At 46.1% G+C, this 20,025-nt stretch overlaps 1 protein-coding gene across 1 annotated transcript in view; it reads left to right on the forward strand.

Moving 5' to 3' along the window:
• The window catches only part of LOC141153171 (G-protein coupled receptor 83-like), a 254,630-nt gene that overhangs the window by 170,663 nt on the left and 63,942 nt on the right, over positions 1 to 20,025 (forward strand). The window contains exon 2 of the mRNA XM_073637871.1: positions 4,009 to 4,134. Coding sequence (XP_073493972.1) covers positions 4,009 to 4,134 — 126 coding nt within the window. The remainder of the gene's footprint in view (positions 1 to 4,008; positions 4,135 to 20,025) is intronic.

Here is a 20,025-nt window from a genome sequence, read left to right on the forward strand (position 1 = left end):
TGTCCTCCTGCCAGGTTGGGTCAGTTACTATATCATCCACCACATCGTCTTCCACTGCCGAACCCTGGTCCTCCTCCTGACTTTCTGGCAATTGTGTCTCATCATTGTGCACCTCTTTTGACACTTCCCCACCTTCGCCTTCGTGTGACTGTGGCTGCTCAAATATTTGGGCATCACTACGTGCGATCTCCTCTTGCCCCGCTTCAAGTGGACAAGGCGAGAGGCCTGAATCTATAAATGGAAAAGTGAAAAGCTCTTCGGAGTGTCCAAGTGTGGGATCAGTTGTTTCTGGGTACTCGGCATGGTGGAAGGAAGGATTTCAGGGTGAGCAATATGCGATCCAGACTCACGGCTGCTGAGACTTGACCGTGTGGAAGACAGGGTGGTGGTGGTGGTAGCTAAGAACTGGAAGCATTATCTGCTATCCAACCAATAACCTTTTCACACTGCTCTGTGTTCAATAGTAGTGGTGTTCTGCGGTCCCCTATAAATTGGGACAGGAAGGTCGAGCGAGAAGATGTGGGTATTTGTTGTGGCGCACAATTTCAGCTTGCCCACGGCCTCGGCCTCTGCATGCACCATCACCATCACCATCATGTCCAGTTCTCCGTCCCTTGCGACATGCCTTGCCCATTTTAAATGGAGAACAATATCTTCCACGCTCAAATGGCTGAATTTGGAATTAACTTATATGTGATCCATGTGATGGGCAAACCACAATTTTAAATACCTGGTCTGTAGGTAACTATTTTTAACAGCAAACTGGTGTCAATAGCTTCACTGACACACTGAAACCAATTTTTAATGGAGGCCAGAAATGGCAGTATTTTCTGAAAATGTATATGTGATCCATGTGATGGAGAAAACACAGTATTAAATAGCTGTCCTGTAGGTAACTATTTTGAACAGCAAACTGGTGTCAATAGCTTCACTGACACACTGAAGCAAATGTTTAATGGAGGCCAGAAATAGCAGTATTTTCTGAAAACATATATGTGATCCGTGTGACGGAGAAAACACAGTATTAAATACCTGGCCTGTAGGTAACTATTTTGAACAGCAAACTGGTGTCACTGACACACTGAAACAAATTTTTAATGGAGGCCAGAAATGGCAGTATTTTCAGCGCAATTATATGTGATCCGTATGACGGAGAAAACACAGTTTTAAATAACTGGATTTTTAACGTTGTAATATGGAAAGGACCTGGCTGTATTGTGCAGTGCCAACAAGCAAATGGCAGAAAAACAGTGTTCTCTGGATTGCTTTTTAAGCAAATAATGAGGATTAAGATCCCAAAAAAAATTATTCCTGGCCCCTGAGACCTGGGCTTATTTCTAAGAATATCTATCCGCAGAAGCAGGCAAAACTGGAATGGAGCCTCTTGTGCTATATGCACCTTTAGTCTGCTATATACCCTGCCTGCCTGCCTGCCTATATACACTGCCTGCCTGATATCTCTGCAGATGGATTATTCCTCAGAAGGACTTCTTGTTGAGATAGATATGTGTCTCTAACATAGTTTGGTATACCTACACTAACTAGAAACAAGCAAATCTCTCCTTAGCTCAGCAGCACCTCTCCCTACATTGATTCCGGAGTGACTGTGACGAGCATGGCGGCCCCAGGTCTGTTATAGACGTGATGATGCTGTGCGGCCAGCCAATCACTGTAATGCCACAACCAACATGGCTGCGGCATTACAGTGAGTGGCAGGCAATCCCTGCATGTTCATTATCTCTCTAAAGAGCGCCAAACATGCAGGGAGGGGACCTGAGCTCCTGCCGAGCAAACCCAGAAATACTTGGCGAGCGCCGAGCATCTCGAGCGGTGAGATGCTCGGGCGAGCACCGAGCAGTTGCGAGCATGCTCGCTCATCACTAATGTCTAGACTTAAAAGCACCCTCATTTCACCAATAGCAGATGCCTTAACCAAACAGGCTGCTAGAGGAAGAGTAAAGTGAGGAAGATCAATATAATGTGTATGTGTGCACGCATGTGCATATTACTTTAAAATGTATCCAAATTTATTTTTCAAAAAGGAAGAGAACAGAGCTTATAGTGCCACCTTTTAGAGGTAGGAGTAAACATTGACCCTTTAAAGAGCTTTGCTACATGTATTACGATATAAAGCCAAGCCAGAAAAATCTCCAAAAGAGAAATACCCTATTTTTCAGACTGCAAGATGCACCGGACCATAAGACACACTCCAAATTTTGGGGTGGAAAATAGGAAACCATTTTTTTTATAAGATGGGGGTCCGTATTATAGTTCAAATAGGTAGCTTACTTGGGGGCGGTGGAGCGAGGGTCACAGGAGGCAGGGTTTCTCAGGAAGCCGGCAGTGGCAGAAGTGGAGCAATGCTGCGGGTCTGGGTGGTAGAAGGGGGTGCCCCAGCAGTGGGGCGTTGCAGTGGTGTTGGAGCGTGAGCAGGGTCCCTCCCTCAGGAACCCGGCAGTGGCAGAACAGGTGAGATGCTGCGGGGCCGGTGAGGCATAGTGGAGTGTATTGCTTTTCCAGTGGCAATCTTCCTGAAGCCATGGTCTACATGGAAATGGCCACCCTAGCCAACGCATGCACAGACTGGGATATCGGCATTTCCCTGAGGCCCACGGCTTCAGGAAGGTGGCAGCCGGAGGCGGTGCAGGCACGGATGATCTCTCGGCTGGGTCAAGATCCCAGTCTGTGCATGCGGTCCACTGCTTCAGGAAAATGGCCACTGGGATAGCTCTGCTTGACCGCCAATACTGGGCTCGCAGCATCGCACCGCTTCTGCCGCCACTGGGCTCCTGAAGGAGGGACCCTGCTTCCTGTGACCCCGATACACCACCACCGCACCACCACTGCAACTCCCAGTAAGCTACATTTGGACCATAAGACGCACCCCTCAGTTTTCTCCTAAATTTGGGGGATTTTGTTCCTCGTCGGTGCAAAGTAAGAAACTTGTTAGATGGAGGTGAGTCTCCTAATTTATATGCAATGTCATGTGGCAGGGCTCTTTACAAGGGTGATTTTTGACTTCCAAGATTGCTACCTCTAGTAGGTGGCACTATAGACAAAATCCTATTTTCTCTCTCTTTGAAGAGTCCGTTAAAATACCCTTTTCCTAAAGAGCATTAACTGGTCTATATGTCCTCGTATGTTAACCTGGCGCTCACCTAAAAAAAAAGCAAATTACTTCAAAAAGTGTTGCAGTGGTGTGAGCTTACTGGAGGAATGGCTACAGGGAGAAAATTCAGTTATATCCTCCTTGCAGCCACTTGCTTCTAGTCATTGGGATGGTGAGGGGGCTGCTCTAGTCACTGCTCACTATACAGTAAGTGTTCTCTGAGCACTCCCATGCACGGTAATTGACAGCCTGCTACTAAGTTAGCTGTCAATAAAAGTTTCAGGAGTTATTAAACTGCATGTCCACTGTGTTGTGAACGGTGACTGTAACAGGTCCCTGCACCACCCGATGACTGGAAGCCAACAGCTTGCAGGGAGAATACAACTTTGTTTTCTCCCTGTAGCTTCTCTTCCAGTAAGTCTGCATGACATGATTGAAACACTATTTTCCTTCAGATTACCACTATATCTGCTGGTTAATAGTATTTTTTGAGCTGACAGGTTCCTTTGAGTATTTGTCAATGTGTCTGAATTTTTAGGAGAACCTGGTGCTTATATTCTTCAGGTCTTTTTAGGTGGTCTGGATTTTTTGGATAAGTCTGGGGCTGTGTTTTTATATGTTTTTTTAAGGCAATCGGGATCCTTTGTAAATGTATGGGATCTTGGAGAAACTATATTAATTTAAGGTTCTATATCTGTTTAGGATTGGTTTGTGATCTGTATGTATGTCAGGGGTATAGTGTGTGGATGTATTCATTTTGGGGTGTGCTAAGGGGTCATTTTTGCATCTGTAAGATGATAACATTTAGGGAAAACTATAGCTAAGGGATGCATTAATATCAGTTGTATATTCTAGTGGCACATATATTAGTACTCATTATACATTTTCTTTGTCCTTAGGTTCGATTTGTTAGCAGTACCTGGGTTTTTGGTAAGCTCATGTGCCATGTAAGTCGTTTTGTACAGTATTGCTCAGTCCACGTCTCTGTCCTTACCCTCACAGCTATTGCTCTGGACAGACACCAGGTAAGTTATAATATACAATATATTATGTTAACTTGTTAAGCTTATCTACTCCAAAATATTACGGTGTCTTACAAAAGTATTCATATTCCATGAACTTTTCCACATTTTTTCATGTTAAACCCACAAACTTAAATGTATTTCATTTGGATTTTATGTAGTATTCCAATGCAAAGTAGCAAGTATTTATGAAATGTAAAGGAAATGATACATGGTTTTCTTATTATTTTAAAAATATAAATCTGAATATTGTGATTTGCATTTGTATTCAGCTCCCTGTGGTCTGATACCCCTAAAAAAAATCCTGAGTGACCAATTGACTCCAAAAGTCAGATTATTAGTAAATTGAGTCCACCAGTGTGTAATTTATTCTCAGTATAACTACAGCTGTTTTGTGAAGGTCTCAGAAGTTTGATTGAGGACATTGGGGATCAAACAGCATTATGAAAACCAAGGAACACACCAGACAAGTCAGGGATAAAGTTGTGGGCATAAGAAAAGCACTGTTAGGTTCTAAAAAAAATAGCTAAAGCTCTGAAGATCTCATTAAGCATTGTTCAATCCATCATCCAAAAATGTAAGGAGTATGGCACAACTGTAAACCTACCAAGACATGGCTGTCCACCTAAACTGACATCCCAAGCAAGGAGAGTATTAATTAGAGAAGCAGCCAAAAGGCCCATGGTCACTGTGGAGATCCATAGTGTTAAGCGTTGGGTGGTTGCTGGACCTGAAATTAGGTCACAATGATCTGTGGTCTCTCATTCTGGTCTAGCCAGGGCAGATGCTGTTTAGCATCACCGTCAGTCCCAAAGCCAAGCCAGTGCACGAGACGTACAGGCTGTCTCTCGGATCCTTGTTCCTAGTAGTGTTAAGCATAGGTTGCGGAGGGGAACAAGGGCTGCTACAGCCTAAGTCCAGGATGCACTGCACTGAGCATGCCTGTGACATGGCGGACCTTGATTGGTGCTTTGGTGTCAGCTGATCCAGTGACCTGGCACCGCCTGATTGGCCGCGGGTGACGTCATCAGTAGTGCGACCAATAATGCGACAGTGGGCAGGGCTTAGTCTTTAAATAGTCCGCCCACAAGCATGGCGGCGCGCTCTGATCATTGAGCTAAGGTTGTGTTCATGTGTGGACGCTTGTCTGTTTGAGCTCCACGTGCTCTCTTGCTGCTCTAGCTTCAGACAGGCAGGTTTAGCTGGGGATAGGCAGTCTTAGCTGGAGGGAGGCAGGTAGTTCCACTTGACAGTCTGGCTCCGACAAGGGGGTCGCTATACACCACGAGCAGACTGCGGACTCCGTATTCCTTGCACCGCCTGTTAGTCACGTGGACAGTGACTCCGCAGTCTGGTCGCACACCGGCTGGGAGCACGTATACGCCGGCGTGAGTCACACACACTTCTTAGCGTCTGCTGCGTAGCCTCTGTGCAGTTAACAGGGCTACGGCTACGTTATTTGTCGCACATCTCTCGTGCAGTTAACGGAGATAATGCGAATCCCTTTTCCCGTCTTGGTGTGCAGTAACACTGGAGGGATTTATATATTAGTTGGTTGTTTTACCTTCTTACCCGGAAGGTGTTCGGCCACAGTCTTCCAGGCTGCATCGCGGACCCCGGGTTCAGTTGCTTTCCATTATTAATAAAGTTGTTTGCAACCGTCCGTTTAACACATAGCACAGGCCGGAGAATCTGTCCGCAGGACAGCTGTAAGTTGAATACTCCACAAATCTGTCCTTTATGAAAATGTAGCAAGAAGAGAGCCTTTTTGAAAGCAAGTCATAAGAAGTCCCATTTGCAGTTTGCATAAAGAAATGTAGGGGACACAGCTAGCAGGTGGAAGAAGGTGCATTGGTCAGATGAGACCAAAGGAGAACTTTTTGGCCTAATGCAGAATGCTATATGTGGCAGAAAACTAACACTACACATCACAAGGAAAACACCAAGGAAACACCATCCCCACCATCATACATGGTGGTGGCAGCAAGAACCGGGAAGCTTGTCAGAGTTGATGAGAAGATGGATGCAGCTAAATACAGGGCAATCCTTGACAAAATCCTGTTAGATTCTGCAAATCACTTGAGACTGGGGTGTACAGTAGTGTTCAAAATAATAGCAGTCTAATATGACTAATCAGATTAATCACTGTTTTTGGTATAAATAATATTACCATATGTCAAACAATTTACTAGTTGATGCAGTAGATTCTAAGAAAGCAACCAGACTCAGCATTCATGATCTGCATGTTTTTGAGTCTGTGTATTTGAATAAGTAATTGAATGGGGCTCTGTTCAAAATAATAGCAGTGTGGAGTTCAATTAGTGAGGTCAATAATTTTGTGAAGAAACAGGTGTGAATCGGGTGACCCTTATTTAAGGCTGAAGCCAGCACATGTTGTACATGCATTTCTCCTTGAAAGCCTGAGAAATATGGGTCGTTCGAGACATTGCTCAGAAGAACAGGGAACTTTGACTAAAAAGTTGATTGCAGAGGGTAAAACTTATAAAGAAGTGCAGACAATGATAGGCTGCTCAGCTAAAATGATTTCCAATGCTTTAAAATGGAAAGCAAAACCAGAGAGACATGGAAGAAAATGGAAGACTAGTATTCGAATTGACCAAAGAATAGCCAGAATGGCAAAGGCTCAGCCAATGATCAGCTCCAGGAAGATCAAAGACAGTCTCAAGTTACCTATGAGTACTGTGACAGTTAGAAGATGCCTGTGTGACGCTAATCTCTTAGCAAGAAGTCCTTGCAAAGTCCCACTGTTAAAAAAAGACATGTACTGAAGCGGATACAATTTGAAAAAGAACACATCAACTGGCTTAAACAGAAATTGAGAAACATTTTTTGGACTGATGAAAGTAAAATTGTTCTTTTTGGGTTCAAGGGCCGCAGACAGTTCGTCAGACAACCCCCAAACTCTGCATTCAAGCCACAGTACACTCTGAAGACAGTGAATCATGATGGTGCAAGCATCATGATATGGGCATGTTTCTCTTACTATGGTGCCGGACCTATTTACCGCATACCAGGGATCATGGACCAGTTTGCATATATTAAAATACTTGAAGAGTTCATATTGACTGATGCCGAAGAGGATATGCCCTTGAAATGGGTGTTTCAACAAGACAACGACCCTAAACACACCAGTAAACAAGAAAAATGTTGGTTCCAGTCCAACAAAATTGAGGTTATGGAGTGGCCAGCCCAATCCCCGGACTTTAATCCAAAAGAACACTTGTAGAGTGACATCAAAAATGACGTTTCTGAGGCAAAACCAACAAATGCCAAAAAATTGTGAGATATAGTCAAAGCATCCTGGGCTGGGATAACAGTTGACAGGTTCAAGAAGTTGGTTGACTCTATGCAACATCGATGTAAAGCAGTTCTAAAAAACTGAATACAACTATATATTAGGTTAGTGATTCACAGGAATGCTAACTCCTAACAAAAAAGTGCATATTGTAAGTTTGTAAAGACAAATGCTGACACTGCTATTTTTTTTAGAACAGCCCAATGTCAATTTTTTGTTATTTTCTGTAAAGTAGTTAAAAATTATATACATTTCTCTTCATGTTTTGAATTAGAAAACAGTGTGCAATGTTCCCAATGTATGGAAAGGAAAGCTAGTATAAAGATTTTGTGCTTAACTCACCTTTTTGAACACACTGCTATTATTTTTGTATTATTTCCTTTACACTTCACAAAAACTTGATACTTTTTGTTGGTATATCACATAAAATATAAACCTACAAGCAGCAAATAGGCCAAATTACCACATAATTATTTACTGTTGCAATCTTGAGCAACCATTGTACGCAAAACCTATAAAAATGACTGCATACAAAGTGTAAAATGTCAAAAAGATTTATTAATCACAGCACATTTAAAAGAGAATATAAATAAGTAAAAAAGAGGACAATTACATCTAAAAAATTTACCAAAGAAGATGAGATGCAAGTGAAACATCAAGTAAGAGATTTACATCTAAAATATTATAGTACATAAGAGGAAGATGGTAATTACTAGTGTTGAGTAGTGTTGAGCCACCCCCGTAGTGTTCGGGTTCGGTTCGGTTCGTCGAACACCGGGATGTTCGAGGAACTGTTCGTCGAACTGTTCGTCGAACACCTTAGAACACCGTCGAACACCGTTAAAACCAATGGCAGGCAAACAAAAACACATAGAAACACATAGAAAACACCTGCAAAGGTGTCCAAAAGCTGACAAACTGCTCAGAAGACACTCTCTTTAAAAAAGCCGGCCGGCAAATTCAGCAGCGGCATACACCGGTACCCGACAATTTAGACAAGAAGGAATAGAGCATCACACATAGATTAGATAGATAGAAACATGTCAGTCACACATATAAGAAGCACAGTGACAGTGTTGGTTACTGCACTTGTCATTTAGTGTAAAGGATTTATTAAAAAAAATATTAGTGTTTTCATGCACGTCTCTTTAAAAAAGCCGGCCGGCAATTCAGCATCTGTACCCGACAATTTAGAACAGAAAGAATAGAGCTTCACACATAGATTAGATAGATAGAAACATGTCAGTCACATATATAATAAGTACAGTGATAGTGTTGCTTACTGTACTTGTCATTTAGTGTAAAGGATTTATTTAAAAAAATAATAGTGTTTTCATGCACTGTCTCTTTAAAAAAGCCGGCCGGCAATTCAGCAGCGGTACCCGACAATTTAGAACAGAAAGATAGAGCATCACACATAGATTAGATAGATAGAAACATGTCAGTCACATATATATGAAGTACAGTGATAGTGTTGGTTACTGTACTTGTCATTTAGTATTAAAATAAAGGATTTATTATTAAAAAAATTGGCGTGGGGTTCCCCTTAATTTTAGGCTCTAGCGGAGGTTAAGCAGACGGCTGGGGCAGATGTTTGAAGCTTGGGAAGGGGGTAATACCCACGGTGCTTCCCAGGCTACTAATATCAGCCCCCAGCTGAATACATAGCCTTTACTAGCTATTAAAATGGGGGACCCCCCCAAAAAAATGACGTGGGGTCCCCCCTAATTTAATAGCTAGCAAAGGCTAGGCAGACAGCAGGGGGCTGATATTAATAGCCCAGGAAGGGAGCCATGAATATTGGCCCCCTCCCAGGCTAGAAACACCAGCCGTCAGCCGCCCCAGAAATGGCGCATTCATAGGATGCGCCAATTCTGGCACTTAGCCTCGCTCTTCCACGCTGCCCTGGTGCGGTGGCAGGGGGTAATAGGGTTGGGGTTGATGTCAGCTTATAATGCCAGCTGACATCAAGCCCAGGTTAGTAATGGAGAGGCGTCTATAAGACACCCCCATTACTAACCCCATAGTCAAAGTTAAAAAAAACACAAACACCCAGAATAAAGTCCTTTAATTGAAATAAAGACACAATCCTTTATTGTTCTAAATTAAACCATACTTACCATCACGCCCATTCCAGCTGAAGCCAACGATCTCCTGCAATAAAAGAAAAATAACAAAGCAACCTCATCCTTACCTTTCCATGGTTCCCACGACAGCTTCAGCTCTGCTACATCGAGATGACAGGCTGGACCGCAGCAGAACGCTGCCATCCAGCCTGTCATCCCGCAGACACTGAGAAGCGCAGGCATGCTTGCGCTGCTCAGCGTCTCTCTGTGACGACATCCAGATGAGCCGAGTTCATGTCCAATGAACTCGGCTCACCTCATGCACGTCACTGACAGCGTGGGAAAATTCTCACGCTGAAGCGCTGATTGCAGGAGAATTTTCCCACGCTGTCAGTGACGTGCAGGAGGTGAGCTGAGTTCATTGGACATGAGCTCACCTCATGCACATCACTGACAACGTGGGAGAATTCTCCTGCACTCAGCACTTCAGCGTGAGAATTTTCCCACGCTGTCAGTGACGTGCATGAGGTGAGCCGAGTTCATTGGACATGACCTCGGCTCATCTGGATGCCGTCACAGCGAGACAGTGAGGAGCGCAAGCATGCCTGCGCTTCTCAGTGTCTGCGGGATGACAGACTGGATGGCAGCGTTCTGCTGCGGTCCAGCCAGTCATCTCGATGTAGCAGAGCTGAAGCTGTCGTGGGAACCATGGAAAGGTAAGGATGAGGTTGGTTTATTATTTTTCTTTTATTGCAGGAGATCGTTGGCTTCAACTGGAATGGGTGTGATGGTAAGTATGGTTTAATTTAGAACAATAAAGAATTGTGTCTTTATTTCAATTAAAGGACTTTATTCTGGGTGTTGTGTTTTTTTTAAATACTTTACTAGAAATTCATGGCGGTCATGTCTAATACTGGCGTGAACCCATGAATTTTGGGCTTGGGGCCAGCTGATAATACCAAGCTGGCCCTAACCCCTTTATTACCCAGTGAGCCACCGCACCAGGGCCCTGGATGAGTTGGGTACAGCGCCAGAAGATGGCGCTTCTATGAACGCGCCATTTTCCTGGGTGGCTGCGGACTGCAATTTGTAGCGGGGGGGGGCCCAGAAAGCTTGGGCCTCCCTGCGCTGCAGATTCCAGCCCCCAGCTGCCTAGTTGTACCTGGCTGGACACAAAAATAGGGCGAAGCCCCACGTATTTTTTTTTTAATTATTTCATGAAATTCATGAAATAATTAAGAAAAAAAGGCCTTCCCTATATTGTTGTGTCCGGCCAGGTACAAATAAGCAGCTGGTGGTTGGGGGCAGCCCGTTCCTGCCTGCTGTACCTGGCTGGACACAAATATAGTGCGAAGCCCCACTTCAATTTTTTTTAATTATTTCATGAAATTCATGAAATAATTAAGAAAAAAAGGGCTTCCCTATATTGTTGTGTCCGGCCAGGTACAAATAGGCAGCTGGTGGATGGGGGCAGCCCGTTCCTGCTTGCTGTACCTGGCTGGACACAAATATAGTGCGAAGCCCCACTTCAATTTTTTTAAATTATTTCAGGAAATTCATGAAATAATTTAAAAAAAATTGACGTGGGGCTTCGCACTATATTTGTGTCCAGCCAGGTACAGCAGGCAGGAACGGGCTGCCCCCAACCACCAGCTGCCTATTTGTACCTGGCCGGACACAACAGTATAGGGAAGCCCTTTTTTTCTTAATTATTTCATGAAATAATTTAAAGAAAATTGACGTGGGGCTTCGCCCTGTTTTTGTGTCCAGCCAGGTACAACTAGGCAGCTGGGGGCTGGAATCCGCAGCGCAGGGAGGCCCAAGCTTTCTGGGCCACCCCCACTGCAAATTGCAGTCCGCAGCCACCCCAGAAAATGGCGCGTTCATAGAAGCGCCATCTTCTGGCGCTGTACCCAACTCATCCAGGGCCCTGATGCGGTGGCTCACTGGGTAATAAAGGGGTTAGGGCCAGCTTGGCATTATCAGCTGGCCCTAAGCCCGAAATTCATGGGGTCACGCCAATATTAGACATGACCACCATGAATTTCTAGTAAAGTATTTAAAAAAAACAACACCCAGAAAAAAGTCCTTTAATTGAAATAAACACACAATTCTTTATTGTTCTAAATTAAACCATACTTACCATCACGCCCATTCCAGCTGAAGCCAACGATCTCCTGAAATAAAAGAAAAATAATAAAGCAACATCATCCTTACCTTTCCATGGTTCCCATGACAGCTTCAGCTCTGCTACATCGAGATGACAGGCTGGACCGCAGCAGAACGCTGACATCCATCCTGTCATCCCGCAGACACTGAGAAGCGCAGGCTTGCTTGCGCTCCACAGTGTCTCTCTGTGAGGGCATCCAGATGAGCCGAGTTAATGTCCAATGAACTCGGCTCACCTCATGCACGTCACTGACAGCGTGGGAAAATTCTCCTGCACTCAGCGCTTCAGCGTGGGAGAATTCTCACACTGAAGCGCTGAGTGCAGGAGAATTCTCCCACGCTGTCAGTGACGTGCAGGAGGTGAGCTGAGTTCATTGGACATGAGCTCACCTTATGCACGTCACTGACAGCGTGGGAAAATTCTCCTGCACTCAGCGCTTCAGCGTGGGAGAATTCTCACGCTGAAGCGCTGAGTGCAGGAGAATTCTCCCACGCTGTCAGTGACGTGCAGGAGGTGAGCTGAGTTCATTGGACATGAGCTCACCTTATGCACGTCACTGACAGCGTGGGAGAATTCTCCTGCACTCACCGCTTCAGCGTGAGAATTTTCCCACGCTGTCAGTGACGTGCATGAGGTGAGCCGAGTTCATTGGACATGAACTCGGCTCATCTGGATGTCGTCACAGAGAGACGCTGAGCAGCGCAGGCAAGCCTGCGCTTCTCAGTGTCTGCGGGATGACAGGCTGGATGGCAGCGTTCTGCTGCGGTCCAGCCTGTCATCTCGATGTAGCAGAGCTGAAGCTGTCGTGGGAACCATGGAAAGGTAAGGATGAGGTTGCTTTATTATTTTTCTTTTATTGCAGGAGATCGTTGGCTTCAGCTGGAATGGGCGTGACGGTAAGTATGGTTTAATTTAGAACAATAAAGGATTGTGTCTTTATTTCAATTAAAGGACTTTATTCTGGGTGTTTGTGTTTTTTTTAACTTTGACTATGGGGTTAGTAATGGGGGTGTCTTATAGACGCCTCTCCATTACTAACCTGGGCTTGATGTCAGCTGGCATTATAAGCTGACATCAACCCCAACCCTATTACCCCCTGCCACCGCACCAGGGCAGCGTGGAAGAGCGAGGCTAAGTGCCAGAATTGGCGCATCCTATGAATGCGCCATTTCTGGGGCGGCTGACGGCTGGTGTTTCTAGCCTGGGAGGGGGCCAATATTCATGGCTCCCTTCCTGGGCTATTAATATCAGCCCCCAGCTGTCTGCCTAGCCTTTGCTAGCTATTAAATTAGGGGGGACCCCACGTCATTTTTTTTGGGGGGGTCCCCCATTTTAATAGCTAGTAAAGGCTATGCATTCAGCTGGGGGCTGATATTAGTAGCCTGGGAAGCTCCGTGGGTATTACCCCCTTCCCAGGCTTCAAACATCTGCCCCAGCCGTCTGCTTAACCTCCGCTAGAGACTAAAATTAAGGGGAACCCCACGCCAATTTTTTAAATAATAAATCCTTTATTTTAATACTAAATGACAAGTACAGTAACCAACACTATCACTGTACTTCATATATATGTGACTGACATGTTTCTATCTATCTAATCTATGTGTGATGCTCTATTCTTTCTGTTCTAAATTGTCGGGTACAGATGCTGAATTGCCGGCCGGCTTTTTTAAAGAGACGGTGCATGAAAACACTATTATTTTTTTTGATAAATCCTTTACGCTAAATGACAAGTACAGTAAGCAACACTGTCACTGTACTTCATATATATGTGACTGACATGTTTCTATCTATCTAATCTATGTGTGAAGCTCTATTCTTTCGGTTCTAAATTGTCGGGTACAGGTGTATGCCGCTGCTGAATTGCCGGCTTTTCATGTTTCACTGTTGGCACTGTTCCCATCGATTTGGGCAATCACTGTAATGCCACAACCACCATGGCTGTGGCATTACAGTGAGTGGCAGACAGTCCCTGCATGATTGGTGCTCTAAATAGCGCCAGACATGCAGGACACGCTTTTGGTGCACGAACAGTTATCGAACATAACCTCGAACAGCCGAATTTTTTGCAAATTGTTCGGGTTCGTCGAACAACTCGAACACCGCCCAAAACAGCTCGAATTTGAGATTGGCGAACAGTTCTAGTCGAACACCGCTCATCTCTAGTGTTGAGCCACCCCCGTAGTGTTCGAGTTCGGTTCGGTTCGTCGAACACCCGTGTGTTCGCCGAACTGTTCGTCGAACTGTTCGTCGAACACCTTCGAACACCGTTAAAACCAATGGCAGGCAAACAAAAACACATAGAAACACATAGAAAACACCTTCAAAGGTGTCCAAAAGCTGACAAACTGCTCAGAAGACATAACTAACACATGGAAAAGTGACAAGTACATATAGTCATGCGAAAAGAAAAGAGGTGGAGGAGTAAAAGGAGGGGGAGACACAGATATAGGCATGTCATGCCCTTCTAAGATCCAAAAAGTGAGAAGCCGACACGGCCAGTCCTCTCCTGCCCGTGCCACCTCCGTGTCGCCGGGTTTGTGCCAGAGCCGCGGTGAACCCTGACGGCCAGCCCCCCTCTCCCAATACTGGTGCCTGTCCGCTGGTGGGTCGAGCGAGCCCCCCTGTGGTGGAGGCAGCTCTAAGCTTTTTAATTTAAATTGTCTCTCTAATTTGAATGAATACACTTTAAATCCATTTACAAGGATCTATTGGAGTGCAAGTCTCATGCCAGCAGCCACGTAATTCCAGCTCCAGTAGCGTCCACTAAAGCTGCTGCAGTTAAAAAGCTTTTATAAGGATCGAGCTCGGCTGTCCACCGCAAGGCATCCTACTGCCAGTCCCAGCCCCTATGCCTTGGGGTGCCTCCTGATGTTCTTCACTGAGTATCCCGTGGTCCCGAAGCATTTCCTTTGAAAAAATTAAGTGTCCAAACTACAGGTGGTGTAGCTTGCTTAACAGCCGGGATAATCCGCTGACTAGCAGACACTGCTACTAGGCACAAAGTATTTCCTGGGCTAGATGCAGTTAAAAATTTGTAATTAGATACTCTCGTTGGATGCTGAGAAAGCATTCCATAGAGTCTCCTGGCACGCCATATATGATTCTCTTAAAAAGCTTGGGGTAGGGGTCTAGGGGACCCTTTTATAGCCAAAATCACGGCCCTGTATCGCAATATGTCACCTAGGCTGAAGATAAATGGAACTGTAGCACCCTGAGGGCTCGGTTGCTACAGAGGTATTGCACCTCACCCAGAGGTGTGATATTTCACTCTCAGGTAAGGATGGAGTGTGGATCAGGACCCGACACCTGCATGCATTACACCACATTGCCGTGGGGCAGGGCGACCAATATGCCCCTGAGATGGGCACGACAGTCCCTGTCCCTGGCTGGAGTGGGGGGAGGGAATACTGAGGAAGGGGAACCCTGTAGTGCAGGAGCAGGGAGGAAGCAGTTCCTGGGTGCATTGAGAAGGGAGTATAAAAGGTGGGCACCATCTTAGTTCAGTGCAGAGAAGTCTGAGCAGAAGTGGCAGGGAGCAGGGGCTCTGCATGAGCTCTGCTCCGGAGGCGGGCCTAGTAACAGAGGCCCAGGCCTGGAAGAGGGAGAAGGAAGGAAGAGGAGCGGAGAAGGCTCCAGGAACGAGGAACGAAGGGATCCCAGGGGTGCGGACGGGCGAGTCGCCACCGCACGCCCGAATCCACCTGCATGGAGGGGTCAGGCCAAAGGGGGAGACCGGTCCCCGAAACTAGTGGAGGCAGGAAACGACCCTCAGCTAGAAACAGGAGGCTGTGACATTTTATGTGGCGCAGCCCCTCGCTACACCCGCTAGGAGGGCAGCACATAGGGTCAGGGAAACTGGCGCGAAGTTTACCAAGAGGAGGCCCGAGGCAGCCGGACAGAAGGGTTGGTAAGAAAGGCCAGACAAAGGACACACAAAGGGGGTCCTGTGAAGCGCTCCAAAGTTATCTGGGAGTTGTCTGAGCCCCTCACCTGGTGAGCACAGTACGACTTATGTAGCCGTTACCTGCAGACGTGGTCTGGATAATAAGAACTGTGAGTAAAGGCCCTGGACTGCATCACTGACTCCGTGTCGTTACTGCTGCTGCCCTGCACCATCACCCCCATCCTCCGCATACACTGCCCTGAGGCTATACTCCTCCCGTGGGGAGTTATGCTACGCTCTGCTGCACCCACAACACCAGCCTCAGCGGTCTGCCCTGCAGCGGCGGTTCACTCTGACCGCAATCCACGGGTGGCGTAGTCGGACATTTAAACATCAAAACCACATAAATAGTTCCGCCACTGGTTTGACCACCCTGAGCCACGGAACCGGGTCGCCGACACGAAGACTACAACCACCAGCATCCACCAAAAATGGTCCGGCTCCGGGTGTCCCAAGGCCCAGGGGGTGCATCAGAACATTTTCATCACCTTTCACAATCACCAATGGGACAAGGCAGGGATGTCCTCTGTCCCCTCTCTTATACATCCTAGTGACGGAGCACCTGCTCTCATCAATTCGCCATAACCCCAATATTAGGTGGATTGCGTTGGGAGGCACCGAGTACAAGTGCTCTCTATTTGCTGATGATGTACTAGTATATATCACTCAATCACATATATCCATCCATGCTGTTATGGCTGAAATAGATCACTTTGTTACATGGTCAAATTTTAAAATGAATGCAGCGAAGTCTGAGGCCCTCGATGTCTCCCTCCCCAAATCCATATAGGATTCCATCCAGTCCAACTTTCCCTTTGCCTGGCCCTCACAGGGTATCAAATACTTAGGAATTCCTATTCATAGAGACCTCTCCCATCTATGTTATCTTAATTTTGGGCCCTTTTTTGAACAACTCCATACAGACCACGGTTGGCAAGTTAGAACTGTAAGATTCACTACGTGAACCACTGGTGTTTTGTGGAAAAGCACATGTACACTGTGTTCCAAATTATTATGCAAAAAGTGTTTAGGAGTGATAAGGGAAGAATTTGTTTGTTTGTCAGTTAAACTCATTGATGGTGATGTGTGTCAGGGCTCTTTATATCACTGTAAGCAATTGCAGACACCTGTGCTAATTAGTTTGGCAGGTGTGTCCAATGAAAGGCAAGACTACTTAAGAAGGCTGTCTCACATTATTAAGCAGCCTACATTTTCTGCCAAAATGGGAAAGATAAAGGATGTGTCGGCTGCTGAGAAGCAACAAATTGTGGAGTGTTTAGGTCAAGGCATGACTACAATCAACATTGTGCGATGATCAGGATGAAGTGTCTTGGCAATCAAGAAGTATGTAGCTGATTCACAGTACACACGTGTGCGTGCTGATAAGGGCAAATTGAGGACTCTTTCCTACAGGCAATTACGTCAGGTTAAAAGAGCAGCGGCAAAAAAGCCTTGTCATAGCAGCAGACAAGTTTTTGAAGCTGCTGGTGCCTCCAACGTCCCCCGAACAACAAGATGCAGGGTCCTTCAGAGGTTTGCAGCTGTGCATATGCCATCCTGTCGACCTCCTCTATCCACTTCACACAAGCAGAAACGGCTCCAGTGGGCCAAACATTACATGAAGACTGATTTCAAAACTGTTTTGTTCACGGATGAGTGCCGTGCAGCGCTCGATGGTCCAGATGGATGGAGTGGAGGATGGCTGGTTGATGGACACCCCACGCAAACACGGCTGCAGCGCCAACAAGGAGGAGGTGGAGTAATGTTTTGGGCTGGAATCATGGGGAGAGAGATTGTCGGCCCCTTTAGGATCCCTGAAGGCGCTAAAGATGAACTCCATAATGTATGTGGATTTTCTCAAACAGCACTTCCTGTCATGGTTAAAGAAGAAGAACCATGTATTTCACAGCAAGATCATTTTTTTGCATGATAATGCCCCATCTTATGCTGCACATAAAACATCTGCATCTCCGGCTGATATGGGCATAAAAGGGGACAAACTTATGGTGTGACCCCCATGCTCCCCTGACCTCTGCCCCATTCAGAACCTCTGGAGCATCATCAAAAGGAGTGTCTATGATGGCGGGAGGCAGTTCACATCTAAGCAACAGCTCTGGGAGGGTATTCTGCCCTCATGCAAAACAATTGAAGCAGAAACCATCCAAAACCTGACAAATTCAATGGACGAGAGAGTTCAGAAGCTCCTTTCGAACAAGGGGTCCTATGTGAAAATGTAACATCACCTAGAATAAAGTTTTGAGTTGAAAACTGTTTGATTTCAGTTTCTAATAACCTGCTAATGCTTATAATTTCAAAAATGACCATTTTTTTGGTCTTTATTAAAATGAAAAGGTTGATCGAAAAGTTTGGGGGATCTAAGAGTGTGGCAACCCAGTAGTCATGATTACTTCGAATTCTGACAATATGAGGGTCATGTTGCAGGTAGTGCAGCAAGAAGGCACTTATGTGTCTTGCGCATCTCGGAGCCCCAAAATTATTTTCCGGGCTAGATGCAGTTAAAAATTATTATTAATTTTAAATCTGGTGGAGCTTAGTATAGATGGGCTAATAGGATCAGTGCTGCACACTGCTACAAAGCCCAAATTATTTTCCAGTCAAGATACAGATAAACATGATTAGTAATTTGAAAGCTTAAAACAGTTGGTAGGGTGATTTTAACCAATCATCAAGCTTTTACTCTCCCCAGGATGACACAGGGGTAGAAAAGTCGTTTCGGATCCATGATTTGTTCATCTTTATGAACGTGAGTCTGTCTACATTATCAGTGGAGAGCCGCGTGCGCTTATCTGTCAGCACACCACCAGCAGCGCTGAACACACGTTCAGACAGAACGCTGGCTGCGGGGCATGACAAGATCTCCAAGGCGTAAGTGGCTAGCTCCGGCCATTTATCCAGATTGGAAGCCCAAAAAGAGCAAGGGTCCAGTGACACAGTCATGGCTTCAATGTTTACTTGGAGATACTCCTGTACCATCGTCTCTAGGCGTTGACTATGTGTCAGACTTCTTGTCTCCTGTGGCCTTGCAAAGGATGGGCTAAAAAAGTGGTGAAATGATTCCGCAAAATTGATGTTACCAGCAGATACTGTGGTTCTGTTACGGTTTGAGTGCTGAACACTTGACGGTCCCACGGTTGGCAAGTTGGAACTGTGAGATTCACTACGTGCACCACTGGTGTTTTGTGGAAAAGCACATGTAAGATTCTGCAACAGTCTCTGCTGATACTCCTGCATGCGTGCATCCCTTTCTATGGCAGGAATAATTTCTGCAAATTTACTTTTGTACCGGGGATCTAACAGTGTGGCAACCCAGTAGTCAGGATTATTTCTAATTCTCACAATTCGAGGGTCATGTTGCAGCTAGTGCAGCAAGAAGGCACTCATGTGTGTTGCGCATCCAGGAGCACCAAGTCCCTGTTGTGTTGGTGGCGAGGTAACAATCATGCTTCCTTCCTCTGTCCTCTCCCCCCAACCTCGCACAACAGAAATGTGATCAAGGTCTCCCTCATCTGATGAGTCTTCCATCAGTTCGTCCTCCACTTCTTCCTGGGCTCCTGCACCTTCCTCACTAGTTTGGCTGCTACCATGCGCCCTGGTAAAACCATCTCCCCCACCCTCACATGCCTGCCGCCTTGGTGCTGCCGACCGTCTGGACCTTGCAGATGTTAGCCCTTCCGCATACAACTCCTCCTCCTCTACTTCCTCCACCTCCTCTTGTGCCACCACCTGACTCCGAATTCTGTTTAACATGTGCTCCAGCATGTAAATCACCAGAATAGTCATGCTGATAATGGCATCGTCAGCACTAAACATCTTCGTCGCCATTTCAAAACTGTGCAGAAGGGTGCATAGGTCCCTGATCTGAGACCACTCCTCCAGCGTGATTTGCCCCACCTCTGGATCTCGTTGGCCCAGGCTATACGTCAGAACGTATTGCACCAGGGCTTGTCGGTGCTGCCACAGTCGCTGCAACATGTGCAGAGTTGAATTCCACCGGGTAGGCACATCGCATTTTAGCCGGTGAAGTGGCAGGCCCAACGACTTCTGTAGAGATGTAAGTCGCTGAGCTGCGGGATGCGAACGGCGGAAGTGAGCACACAGCGACCGTGCCCTCTGCAGAAGGCCATCTAGTCTGGGATAGTGGGCTAAAAATTGCTGGACAACCAGGTTCAACACGTGAGCCATACAAGGCACGTGTGTGACATTGCCCCGGCGAAGGGCCGCACCCAGGTTTGCAGCATTGTCGCACATGGCCTTCCCTGGTTTCAGGTCCAGTGGAGACAACCATTCATGAAATTGGTTCTCCAGAGCTGACCACAACTCCTCAGCTGTGTGACTCACATTTCCCAGACATTTCAAAGTAAAAACCGCCTGATGACGT

Source organism: Phyllobates terribilis, unplaced genomic scaffold (assembly GCF_046119375.1).
Source record: "Phyllobates terribilis strain yellow unplaced genomic scaffold, ASM4611937v1 Scaffold_7__3_contigs__length_470593459, whole genome shotgun sequence".
In the NCBI taxonomy this organism is placed as follows: domain Eukaryota; kingdom Metazoa; phylum Chordata; class Amphibia; order Anura; family Dendrobatidae; genus Phyllobates; species Phyllobates terribilis.